The sequence below is a fragment of the Mesocricetus auratus genome, unplaced genomic scaffold, assembly GCF_017639785.1.
Source record: "Mesocricetus auratus isolate SY011 unplaced genomic scaffold, BCM_Maur_2.0 Super-Scaffold_100003, whole genome shotgun sequence".
Lineage (NCBI taxonomy): Eukaryota > Metazoa > Chordata > Mammalia > Rodentia > Cricetidae > Mesocricetus > Mesocricetus auratus.
The window spans coordinates 48,938,259-48,952,486 of NW_024429188.1; the positions used below are offsets into that span (position 1 = coordinate 48,938,259).

The window sequence follows — 14,228 nt, forward strand, 5'->3', positions numbered from 1 at the left end:
ATAATGCTCTCAAGTATACAGCAATACATTTGGCAGAAATCATAACATTACAAGGAAAGCACTATCCCTCATCTTTGGGAAATAGCTGGAGGAGAGCTTCACAGACTGCATTGTTATTTTAAGTTACAAGTTTGTGGCTCTAGCCTCTCAGTGATAACGTGCTCCCTGCCAGGGATGGAAGTAGGTGGGAATAGATGGGGTACACATTTGAATTAGTGATTATCAGCACACTCACAAGTCCCAGACAGCTTTTAGTACTTGTTTTGGGAAAACTAAAACAGGCATCTCTGTAAAGTCTATCTCATATGATTAGAGAAAATGGCAACAGTTCAGATGATATGTTTCACAGTTTGGATGGTCCAGCCCCAATGTCTGTACCTCTAATTGCTGGAAACCCACCAGACCTAACTTTCTTAGTGATTATATATTGTTCCTGTACTTCAAATTAGTCAAAGACAATTGAGAGAACAGGATGACCACCAAAGAATATATGCCACATCTCACCGATGGCACCTGTGAAAACAGACCAAAACCTAGCTTATGTATTTAAAAATAAACCCCTTCCCTTTTGAGGCTAGGGGTTGGAAATAAGTATGTATTCCAAAGAGTTCTTTGTGTGAACAGGTGACCCCTTCCCACAGTCTCTGTAATTAATTGAGAAATTAAAGTTGGTTGGCCTTTGAGAGCTTTTATAAAAAAAAAGGCAGAAGGTCTTGGCTATTTTGGAACAAGAGTCCACTATTCTGCCAAAACAGTGTGTTATTGTTATTGAAGTGTCTCTCAACAAAACGGTATTGAGTGGTGAGGACGTGATTTTGATTAGGTAGAATGACTCAGCTCTTCCCCTTAAAGAAGAGAGGACTTGTCAGAGCCTTACTTACCTCATGATCTGGGATCTCAGAGGATAGTGTTTTCCCTAGGATGACCCCGGTCAAGTATGTCCAGCAACGAGCCGTGTTGGCAAGGTTATAGCCTCCTGTCTCCATCAAGAATTGTGAAGTTACGGAAAGAATAGTAACAGAACAGGAGAGGGAAGGGAGTAAGGAAGGAGAGAAAACGGTTTTAATAGAAGGCCTAAAAAGACAACTCGAACTTGCAGAATCTTATTTAAACAATCCTTAATGATATTTGTAAATCATTTAGTGGGTAGACTTTTGGGAACCAGTCAGATCATGCACATAGTAAAACTTGGAGTTTCAAGGGCAACATAGATTAAAGAGGCTCTCATCTCCTAGCAAATATGCACCCAAGGAAGTCAAGTACCTCAGTTCCACCAAGAGACATTAGTGAGATAGAGAACCTGGAACCCAGATGTCTGGAGGTGACCTACCCGATGTGATGGTTTCTCAGATGAATTTTGCAACAATTCTATAAAGTGACTGCTGGCTGTGATTTGTATTTTAAAGCTATTGGCAGATCTAGTCCTAGAGGCATCCAGGAAAAAGAAAAGGAAAGTGCTGACAGAAACAGACTTCCTTCTTTTAATATCAGCATTCCTTTCCACCACAAAATGCAAGCCTGGTGGCAGAGATCAAAGAAAGTGAGACGAGGAAGGGACTGATGATTGACACCCTGACCCATCATGTCAGGTCCTGTCACAGTCACCCAGCAGCCATATTACACTGGCTACTAATCAGCATATTTTTGTGCTGAATGGGTGCGCTTTGCCATGCAAGCATTAGAACACTGGCCTTTAGCTAAATTTCAAGAGTATAAGGGTAAATGGAATGATTTCCTAACCTTGGAGCAGACCAGAGGAAATAAAACCAGCTCTATTTTAGGTAGGGTAACCATATACATTAGCATCCAAAATGATATGCTTTGAAGAGCAATAGAGGGCACTATTCCATGTAACACAGGGCTAACATATATAAAATGGGACCTGCCATTACCCTTTTCTTAAGCTTTCCTATTATTTGAAAGGGTAGGGAGGCTAGGGTTTCTGGAGTGTCTATCAGGCCTCAGTGGGACTGGTCTGGAGAAGCTTGAGAATGCAGCTGTCTCCACTAATTGTCTATGTGTTAATGAGAGCAGAGAATTTCAACTATACAGTTGGGTTATTACTTTAAACATCCTTGGCATGGAAAATTAGTCTGTAAGGCAGACTTATTTGGCATAGTTATTAATTTAAAAAGAATCACTATAGGTTTTATTTAAGGAGAATGCTATCTCTAGTATATATATATAATATTACTTGATTTGCAAAAATTTCACTTATGCACAGGCATTTTCAGGAATGCATATACTGCATAAGAAAAGTTATACTTACATATTCAAGAGCCAAGCTTTTGGTTTAAAAAAGCAAAAGGACTTGAGATAATGCTAATAGACTCTCCCAGAGAAGGCTGTAGCCTCAGACAAACATTAAATTCCCACAGATGTCTATTGTAGAAAGGTCTTTCCCCCCAGTTGGACCTGTACCATAATTACCATCCTTAGTGTTGTTAAGGAAAATAATATGCCATGCAATGCTTATCAATTTTATCTTTTTCTGGAGATGAACTTAATGCATTTCTTGCCAGCTTTTCATAAGAGAGTGTCTCTTGTAATCAGTTTTAATTTTGGTCCCTCTGGGGTTTGAAGATGTCAAAGGACTAGGTTGGTGTATTTGTACTGTATGCTCACCTGTTTACATGAGGCCTTCCCAGAATTTACCTGGCCTTGGATTTAACTAGAGAGTGATAAAACTATTAGTTTGTTCATCATATATGCATTCAATTTCTTTATAAATATTTTATGTATGAGTATTTTGCCACCATGCATACCATGTACATGCTGGGTGCCCAAGGCCAAAAGAGGGAGATACAAAAGGTTGAGCTGCCATGTGAGGGCTGGGAATTGAACCTTGGTCCTTTGCCAAGAGCACTTTTTTGTACATTTTTGAGACAAGGTCTTGGGTAGCTCAAGATAGCCCTTAACCCCCAAGCCTCTTGATTCTATTTCCCAAGTACATGTGCTGCCATGCCTGGCGACATATATGTGCATTTTAATCTCATTCCACTTGACCATATTTTAATACACCAATTTACTGATCCAATGAAATAAAGACCATGGCTGGTAAAGAGACAGAAGACCCATGCTAAGGCACCTATAAAGGTGACTGAGGTTGGGCAAAGTTCCAAGCGCATAAATGCTTCTATCAAACAGACCTAGCATTCTGTTAGTTAAATAAGGTAAATACCAGTATGAGGGAAGCAAGAATGCCCAAGAGACTATGGATGTCTCAAGTTTGCTTCATTATAACAAAATCATGCTTTAGGGGAAACAAGTAATTCTTGAATTCATCTTAGATATTCAATCAATTCATGTATGAGTAGAGATAGAATTTCATTGGCGTGTTTCCAAAACATGATGGTGAGAAAATTAATGACTACTCTGACAGAAGAGGGTTCACAGTGTTTGGGGGATGACATCCTCTATTATAATCTAAGATAATTTCTTCTTCTTTTTTGTTTTGTGTGGTTTTTTTTTTTGCTTTTTCAAGACAGGATTTCTCTGTATAGCCCTGGCTATCCTGGCACTCACTCTGTAGACCAGGCTGGCTTCAAACTCAGAGATCCTCCTGCCTCTGCCTCCTGAGTGCTGGAACTAAAAGTGTGTACTACCACTGCCCAGCTTCTTCTTTTTTATTCAGTGCTCAGGTTTGAACACAGAGTCTTGTGTATGCCAGGCAAGTGTTCTACTTTTAACCTTTCTTTCAGATTTAAAACAAACTTCAGAGTGCCTAGGTGTCAAAGCACATGTCAAGGTGTCTGCACATGAGCCAGAGTCTATGCTCAACTGTACAGGTGATCTAGTTTGTAGACTTAGGCTTCTGGGCCATAGACAGGTTAGTACCACCCAATCCAAGAAAATCTATGTATCTTCTATGCTAGGAAATGTGGAGGAGACTGACAAGTTCTCTTGGTGACTTTCCTTTGTACTCACCTCCTCCTAAAATCAGAGTGGCCAACTGCCACTGAAGGACATACTTCAGACACTTGCCGATCCCCACTGGTGTCATATTAAAGGAGCACATGGGATCCCCAGCGATGGTATCTGCGCCCAGCTGTAAAACCACTGCTTTAGGATTGAAGGCCTGGTACACTTCCTTTAGTACACTGGAAAGAGGAAGAACACAAATCGTCAGAAAGAGATGAGTTTTAGTTAGGGCTTTGCAGGGTAGTAAAGCGTGTTGGAGGGATAGCTGAATTATCCAGTAACTGTAATGTAACCTGTCCATCACATAAGACTGTCCACCTTAAAGGGTGAAACTGGCTGTATGTGTATTATACTTCAATAAACCTGACTTGTAATAACAATTCCCCTACTTCCACCATCACCAATGAACAAATTTGCCCTTTTTATTTCAGAACCTAGACTTCACTGAACACTTCATATCTATATAACTTTCATAACCATGGGACATAGTATACACATTTATTCCATTTTAGAACCCAGAGAAATAAAACATATACATTGAATAGTTATGACAGTTTCCTTCTGATAATTTTAGATAGCAATCACACTTGGAGTTTATCACCTAATTATCAGTGGGGGCAAGAAGCACAAGGATTGAAAGCCTGGATGGTATCAGCTTACTTTTCATTATGCAAAGGACTTGAGAGTTCTGAAATACAGTCCTCCCCAGTGCATATGCAACCACGGTATTATAAGGAGAACAGTATCAACTGATCAAAAATTACAATTTGAAAGTACCCAAAAGAACAAGTTTCAATGGCCAGTAGTGTAATTTTGGATAGAATCAATGCTATCAAATCAGCCTAACTGCTATTTGCAGAGGGCATGAAGCCTTATAGATGAAGAGGGAAATGTTCATGTGACAGGTAACCTTAGTCAGGCTTCCAATATTATCATTAATTGAACACCGACAATGTCCAGAATGCATTCCTAGGAATTATAAGGTCCTTGCTCTCAAGGGGCTTACAATCTACTTTCCAGACAAAACATATCCCAGTCCTCAAGGGCCAGAGTAAGTCTTACAGAGACATATAAACAAGTGCAAATTAACAGACTTCAGAGTTGAGAAAATACAGAGTCAAAAAGTGATCAAAAATGTTGAAGCTAATGACCCTTTCATAATCAACATGTCAAATTACACCAGTGCAGAAAAACAGAAAAATCCCAGATCCTTCTGAGATGGCAAAAGGAATTCAGGAACATAAAACACTGCCCTCCCTGATTCATATGTAACCAGGGTATGAAATGATGGTCACAGAGGCATTCTTTGGCTTAAAGGACTATTTTGTTTTGATTTTTCATCACACAGATGAATGCTGAGTGATTGCAAAGATTGTAAATTTATGACATATGATCCTTAATACAAGGTCTATTCTCTCTTTCATGTGCTTATCTCATGGGTGCAGAGGGAAGATAAGCCACCTGAACAGTTTAGGAGACATGTATTGAGCACCTACACAAACAGAACACCCTATTAACTGCTGCTGGGACACACAGAGGAAGTCGTGATACCTATTTTCAAATGTTTCTAGTGGGGAGGGGCTACCATTCTTTCTACTCATTCTTCCTTTCACTTAGCATACACTTACTGAACACCCACTATGTGCCCAGAATGGAATCAAGAAAAATCTGTCATGGTCTGTATGTAGCTCAGAATAGAGGGAATACACAGACTCTGACAGTAAATTATTAAAATGTAACGATAAATGAAGTACCAGAGATGGCACAAGGGAGAGAAGTGAGCTTCTCCAGGTGAGGTTAGAAAAGACTCTATTGAGGCTATAAAAGCTCTTTTGGTCCTGAAAGATGAGAAGCACCATATACGAGCCAACTCTCAAGATGGCTAGGAGGAAACAGTGATAATAATTCCTGGTGAAGATATGGAGACTAGATCACACATATCTAGTTAGTGGGAATGTAAAATGGTATAGCCACTCTGGAAAATAATTTAGCAGTTCCTGTCAAAACTAAAAATAGACTTGCCATATGAGCTAGCAATTGCACTCTTGGGCAATTTATTCCAGAAAGTTAAGGCTTATTTTCATGTAGGAACTTGTACATGAGTGTGTGTAGCATCTTTACACAAAATAGCTTTAACTGGAAAAAATCCAAACATACTTTAACAGGTAAATGGTTAAACAAACCAGAATCCACAACAGTGGAATACTATTCATCAATATGAAGAAACAACCATTATTATATGCAAAGAATTTGGAAGGATTACAAGGAAAGTATGCTGAGCATATATATATGATTCCATTCATACAACATTGTAAAATCATAACTACAGAGGGAAGAGATTAGTTATTGCCAGTAGTTATAGGACAGGGGTAGCACGACACAGCCATGTGATGGTATAGTTTGGTATTTTGATTATAGTCATCATGTGAGGCTTCAGATATGATAAAATTTCATAGGCATACACAAACATGAATGTATACAAAATTTGTAAATGTGAATGATGTCAATAATCTATACCAAAATAATTTCTTCATTCTGGTGATGTACTGTAATTGTGCAAGTTGTCACACTAGGTAAAGATAGAGGAAAGTGTACAGGACTTCCCTTTGTAATCTCTTGTGAATGTGTGATTACTTTGAAATGAAATTTCAAAGCCAGTGAGACAGCCCAGTGGGTACACATTTGCAGCCAAGCCTGATGACCCGAGTTCAATCTCCAGGATCCACATAGTAGGAGAGAACCAACTCCTGGAAGTTGTCCTCTGACCTCTACAAGCAGCAATGGCACATGTGTCCCCCCAATAAAATAAATAAATTTAATTAAAAGTTTAAAGCCTTTTTAAAACATAGAAGGCAGCAGGTGTTAAGACCTGAATTTGACCACCAGAAATATTAAAACAAAAAGCACAGCAGAAAAAGAGAAAGTTGAAGGTTCGTGGAATAGAGTTAGGGGAACTGGCTGCAGATGGTTATGGAGGATACTAAGAGGGGAGGAGGTTCAGAGAAGAGAGTAGAGGTGACATGCAGGCTAGAAACTGGGAGTAGAGATGTATAGAGACAGAAATAAATTCTATGGCTTTTATATAAACTGTGTGAAATATCTCAAACAATATGTGTATGCATGTACATACACAATGTGTACACTGTGTGTGTTGGGGATAAGTGAACTCAAGTGTAGGATACACTGAAGGCTAATTTTACAACCATCTACAGGCCACTGACACAAGAAAGACAGGGACTTGAGAGGAAATTCCATGACAGAATTAATAGAGTAACATGGAGCGATACCCAAGAAAAGAAGATACCTATAATGTTCATGACTGGTAATTAGGAGAGAGGAAGGAAAGGAAGGGAGGTGTTTCTGGAACAGTTGTCTTCATTAGAGCTGTAGGGAAAATGAGTCTTCAGGGAGTTCTGATGAAACGGGCTCTGGATGGGTAGAGAAAACAGTAATCAGAAGCTTTGAAAAAGGTAAGGCATTTTGTACACTGAATACACCTCCATCTACAGAAAGCTGGATGGTGGACATGGAAAATTACTCAGGTTTTCATTTGATTTGGCAGTCAAATGGGAGCCCCTGTAAGTACTGATCTTGCTAAAAATTATACTTAAGAGCTCTGACTGTTGATGTTGTGTATAAGGACAAAATCACAAAGCCTAGCAGCAGACTGAATGACACAAGGGACATAGAAGCTTTCTAGGCATGAGGACAATATGAGAATGAGGTAAGGCCAGGTAAGTCTGGAAAAACTTGAGGAAAAACTTGAGAGGGGTAGGCAGATTGTTAGGAGTAGGGGACTATGAATGGGCGGTATGTGGAGAAATTACCATTTCCTAGTTCATATACCCTCCTCTTATTGTTTTTTTTTTGGTGTGGGAGATATATATTTGTTTTGGTTTTTGAAATATGGTCTCATTATGTAGTCCAGGCTGGTCTAGAACTCATGGGAACCTCCTGCTTTAGCTTCCTGAGTGTTGAAATTATAGACCTGTGCCAGTAGACCTGGCTTCATATCTCCACTTTGAAGTCAACATCATTTGCTTATATTAAACAAATACTATTAAAATTCAATTTTTAACATTTCTCTTCCCTTGTCATTATTCTCTGTGGTTCAGTATTCGTTCACTCACTTAAACCAAGAGTTAAGTACCTATTATTTCCTATACTAGTGATGATAACATATACTTAAAACCCTAATACACAGGAGATTGAAGTAAGAGGATTTCCCAGTATTTCAGCCCAGCCTGGGCTATGAGTGAATTAGCAGATTAGCTGCAACTACATAGTGAGACCCTTTCTCAACCAAAACCAAATAGGGTAAAAGAAGCCAGAGGCAAAGACCTGATGGTGGTGATGGTTCAGTAGGCATAGAAGACAGAGAAGTCTAAAATACTGTTGTTTTAATGTTTGCTCGTCCGTCTGTCCATCCATCCATCCATCCATCCATCCATCCATCCATCCATCCAGCAAACAAATGGTAATTGAATGCCTTCTATATCCCAGGCAGGTACAAGGTTGGAAATGGGTTTACAGAATTGAAAACAAAACAAAAACAAAAATGACCTCACTTTTCTCCAAGGACTGTACTAATTCTCTGACATTATCTTTCTTTCTGATTTCAACAACAGTAGTGTTTGTCTGCACTCCACTTTAGTTATTTCTAAGCATGACCACTTTTGGTAGTTTGATAAGCAAATACTTGGAACCATTTTACAACTAAGATCCTGAACTCTGAAGTACTTTCTTTGGTACAGATTTCTGTCTTCCCATGTCCTTATTGTACTTGTTCCATCTCCCTGTCTGCCATGTGTGTATGTTTTTCCAGACAGGGTTTCTCTCTGTAGCCTTCAATGTCCTAGAACTCACTCTGCAGAACAGGCTGGTCTTGAACTCATGAGATCCACCTGCCTCTGCCCCTCCAATGCTGGAATTAAAGACGTGCCACCAATTGCCTGGCTTGTGCTTGCTTTTATTGGTGTTGGAACTCTGATTGCCTGATCACTTCCTGTTTTCAAGCCACCAGCCCATCTGTTTTCTTCCAGAGAATATGATTAATGATTTCAGAAACTCTGACAAGCATCCTTAACTCCCTCACAAATGGTCGTTTTTGCCTTGCCATGGTATACACATTTTCTGTCCTCTTCTATTACAGTAAGCTGAGAATTCAAAAGAATTGTTTTCACTGCAATTTATGTTTACAACTCCAGATCATCAAATTTCATCAACATTTATAGATTACTAAAGACCGCTCAGTTACTGTAACTTGGCAATCCTTTATTGCATTTTCAGTTGATAAACAATTGCATTTCTTACAACATCTATTCTAATAAAACTCTCAGCAGGATAGTGAATGTGAGGGTAGCCTGGGCTGCATGGTAAGAGCCTGCCTCAAAAGAAAAATATAGTAAGAAGAAAGGGCATTCTTAATATATTAAAAAAAAACCTCAACACAAGATGGGTGTGGTAGTGCAGAGGCAGGAAGAGCTATGCAATCGTGAGGCCAGCTCACACAGGGATCACTAGATCAGTCAGAGCCATACAGGAAGTCCCTGTCAGAAAACAAACCCGCCCTACCCCCAATTATCAAACACAAAAGTTATTAAACAAATGAGAGCCCCCCTCAACTCTACCTCCTCTCCATGGGTAATTTCACTGCTGATAAAAAGTTTGAGGTGAATCTTTCAAGCTCAACCATTTTCTACCTTGTACTTGAGGTAAGTGGTTGAGGCTCGGTGTAGTGAGTTCATTCCTGTATTTGTCTCTACCTGAAAATGTCTTCCACTAGATTCCTTCTCCACGAAGCTACCTTCGCAGGGTTCTAGATTCTTTTTCCTGTTGCTTTAAGGGCTATTTCTCTCATCTTCTATTCCTGCACTTCAAAGGATTCACTTCCTTTGAGTAACAAACAGTCTGTGTTTCATCCTCGCATCAGCACTGCCAAAGTTTTATCAATGTCATGGTCCCCTATATCTCTTGCAGTCTACTTTGCGTTCTCAGGGAGAGAGCTGACTGAGTTACCTATCCAAAAGCCTTTTCTCAGCCTTTCAAAGTCCTTAGAAGCATCTGGCAGCTGGTTCTACTCAAAGATCTCCAGTTGCTCTCTCCAGTGTGTACTACTCCAGTAATAGATATTTTGAAAGTATACTTAAAACAGGAGTTAAGGAAACAGTTTAGTTGGTGAGGATGAAAGATCTCCAGAACTCATGAAAAAGCCAGGTGTGGTGGCAAGTACTTGTAATCCAATGCTGGGGAGGGAGAAACAGGAGGATTCCTGCAGCTTATTCACCAGCTAGCCTAGCCTCATTTGCAAACTACAGTTTCACTGAGAACCTGTCTCAAAAACACAAGGGCTCATGAGATACCAGAGGATGACCTCTAGTGATCTCTCTCTCTCTCTCTCTCTCTCTCTCTCTCTCTCTCTCTCTCTCTCTCTCTCTCTCTCTCTCTCTCTCTCTCTCTCTCTCTCTCTCTCTCTCTCCCCCTCTCACACACACACAAAGTATATTTAAAACAACTGATATTTTCATATTATACAATTCCTCCATTTAAAGTGTATAAATTTGTTTTTTAACTGTAGTCACAGAATTGCGTAGTCATAACTACAACACATTTTAGGACTTTTTCATTATGCCCAGATGAAACCTTGTGACCACAAATAGTCACTACTCATTTAACATACTCCAAACCACAAACCCTGGAAAGCATTGATCTACTTTCTATTTTTATAGATTTATCTAAATTTGACCTTATATAAGTAGAATCATAAAATATGTAGTCTTTTGTGTCTAGATTCTTTCACTTAGCATAGTGTTCTCAAGGTTCATCTGTGTTATCACATGAACTAGTATCATATTATTCTCTTTGGTGGGGATTATTAACATAGGGCCAAAGGGTCTTAGGTAGTTCAAGCTGGACTAAAACTCACTATGTAGCCAAGGATGGCCTTGAACACCTCCTGAATCTGCCTCTATCTCCCAAGGGTTGAGATTACAGGCACGCAACACTACACCTGGCTCTTCATTCCTTTTTATGTACAAATATTTCATTGTGTGCTTCTCTATTCATAAAATCACAGATATGTGGGTAATTTCTACTCATTAATATGAATAATGCAACTGTGGGCATTCATGCATAGATTTTTGTGTGGACACGTTTTAAATTCTCCTGAATGTGTGTGTGTGTGTGTGTGTGTGTTTATTGGACATGTGATAACTCTATGTTTAAGCATTTGAGAAATGCCAAACCTTTTTTTCCATTGTGGCTGCATCATTTTACATTTCTATCAGTCGTGTTTGAGTGTTCAAATATCTTTACGTTCTTGTCAACACTTATTTTCTGTCTTGGTTTATTTTAAATTAAAACAGCTATTCTTTTTTTTCAAGAACTAAAATATTTTTAGAAAATAAAGTAAATACTTAAAAATATTTTCATTTCATGTACATTGTTCTTACACTTTGTTTTAACTTATTTACTATAAGATTCTCCGTCAAAACTTACATTTTTCTTTTAATTTTTTTATTATTTATTGAGATTATAATATGATTACATCATTTCCCTCTTTCCCTCCTTTCTACCTCCAAGTTTTCCTGGTTCTCTTTCAAATTCATGGCTTCTTTTTACATTAATTGTTGTTACATATATATGTTTAAAACCTTAATGGATAAGATATACCATGTCAGCTATCAACACCAGAGACCTCAGGCCTCCTGCCTAAGCTTTGCCACAAAGCTACAGCCCTGCCTTTCACTATGGCCCCCATTTGTAACTAATTCCTTGATGACTAATGAAACTGAGTATCTATTTATGTGTTTATCAGCCATGTGGACATCTTTAAAGCAATGTCCATTTCAATCCTTTGCCCATTTTTAAACAGGCACACACCTTTAAATTCCAGCATTCGGGAGACTGAGGCAGGTATATCTCTGCGAGTTTGAGGCCAGCCTGGTCTACAAAGCTACACAGAGAAATTCTGTCTTGAAAAATAAAAAAAAAATTAAACTGAGTTGACTTTTTACCACTGAATTGTAATATTTCTCAGTATATCCCAGGCATCAGTCCATTATCAGATCCATGACTCACAAGTATTCAGTCCCATTCTGTGGGTTACTTTTGCACTGTTTTGATAGTGTCACTTGAAGCACAAATTTGACCTGAAAACATACATACAAGTAAATTATATAGACTGAGCAGGTTATATTTAGGAATATATATGTATATGCTTGAACATACGTGCATGTAATAACGATTAGTGAAAAAAGAGGCCATGAATTTGAAAGAGAGCAAGGGGAGGTATACTGGAGGTTGGAGGGAGGAAAGGGAAGGGGGTATTGTTGTAACTATACTATAATCTCAAAAATGAAAAAAAGAGCAGGGCGGTGGTGGCACACGCCTTTAATCCCAGCACTAGGGAGGCAGAGGGAGGTGGATCTCTATGAGTTCGAGGCTGGGCTGGACCAACAGCCTCCAAAACAATACAGGGAAACCCTATCTCGTAAAACCAAAAAGAAAAAAAAGAAAGAAATTTTAACTTTCAACGGTCTATTTTAGCCATTTTTGTTGTTGTTGCTTGTGTTTTTGGTGTCATATCTAAGAAACTATCCCTTAATCCAAGGTCATAAATCTATGTTTATTCTAATAGTTTTATAGTATTTAGGATGTATACTTAGATTGGATTTAAGTCAACTGTTTTATATTGTGTAAAGATACAACTTCATCATTTTACATGTTGCTATTCAGTTGTCCCACTCAGTGACCTTGACTGCGATATATAAAATCATGTAACTATAAATATGGAGGGTGATTTCTCATCTCTGGACTCAGTTCCATTCATCTATACAACTGCCTATAAGTCACCATCATACTTCTTGATTTTTGTAACTTTGTAGTTAAGTTTGAAAACTAGAAACTATGAGTTTTCCAACTTTGTCCTTTCTTTTCATAACTGTCTGGGCTATTTCCAGTTGAATTTGCATATAAATTTTGGGACCAGCCTGTCAGCTTGTGCAGAGGAACTGTGATTTACAGCTCCATTTGCACCATGTTGAACCTGTCATCTTATTTCTTGTAATTCCTGTGTCAATTAATGATGATCACACCTTCAGCCTCTCATCTACAAAATCATGAAGCCTCTGTGAGGTCCCCCACCCAGTTCCTCTCCTATTATTCATCATTAGCCTCTCTCTCACTCTCATAGCACACTGGAATCCAGCCTTATGACCCACAGTGGATCCACCAATAGCTTCCCAACAACTTGCCCTGCCTAAGGTCTCTTCCTTGTCCAATCCTTCACGCAAATTACCAAATAGTCAGTTTTCCTTAGGGAAAATTTTGATCAAGTTACTTGCCCTCTCCCCAAATCCTTCAATGTCCCTCCACTTTAGGTTATGATTCAAAGTCCCTGATCTACCTCTGGCTTACTTTTAAAATCCTATTACTCAATAATCCCTTGACCTAAGATATGTCATCCCACAGGCAAACTGGTTACCTCACTCATTTTACGTCTTCATACAAGTACGCCTTTTGTCACATGCTGCCTTGTGGCTAAAAGTCACCTTTTTCCATGTCCACATTATAGCCACACTCATCCTTTAAAGGATATCCCAAATTCCATCTCCTCCATGAATGGAGAAAATACCAGTAGCTAACATTTTTTGAAGGCATTACCCAGAGCAGGGTATGGTTCTATGCACTTGATACATATTAGCACATTTAACCCTCATAACGATTATAAGACAGGTGGGTCATGAAGCATATTTTCTAGTTGGGGAAACTGCAGCACAGTGAAGTTTAGGGGTCCATACAGTACCATGCATCTGTTAAGTGGCAGAGGTCCAACCTAGCACCACAGTGGAACCTCTACGTTATTACAGTCTACCCGCTTCCATGAATTCCTGAACTCCATAACGTAGCAGGTCATGTGCCAGCTATGGTACCCACTTTGTTTCACACATCAGCACTGTCACTTTAGAATATTATTTTTGAGTACTAATTTTCTCAGGTAAACTCTGATTTTATCATTTCTTCATTTTAATACCTTCACTAGTTTGCCTAATGCTGACAAGAATATGGCACAGATTTTTGTGGCAATGAATTCGAGATCATCCACGGTGTAGTTCCCACCCTCTTTTCTAGTCTTTGTAACTTCTGTCTCTCATTCACTTTACAGTCCAGTCAAACTAAACCACTGCTATTCTCCATACACAGTGCGGCTTCTTCCAACTCTGATCTTACTGCTCCCTCTCTACAGAACATCCTTCCTTACAATTTCTGTATATTCAAACTTGACCCAGATTTTATAAATATGCATA

General features: G+C 38.9%; 1 protein-coding gene across 4 annotated transcripts in view; it reads right to left on the reverse strand.

The window, feature by feature from the left end:
- Positions 1-14,228, reverse strand: part of Hdac8 (histone deacetylase 8) — a 226,750-nt gene that overhangs the window by 122,443 nt on the left and 90,079 nt on the right. For 3 of the 4 annotated variants that reach the window (XM_021233603.2, XM_005081213.4, XM_021233604.2), the window contains exons 8-9: positions 3,928-4,100; positions 882-976 (exon numbers count right to left, since the gene is read on the reverse strand). In XM_021233603.2, coding sequence (XP_021089262.1) covers positions 882-976; positions 3,928-4,100 — 268 coding nt within the window. Of the gene's footprint in view, positions 1-881; positions 977-3,927; positions 4,101-7,225; positions 7,350-14,228 lie in introns of those variants that run through there. The other variant, XR_005876782.1, reaches the window with a different exon arrangement.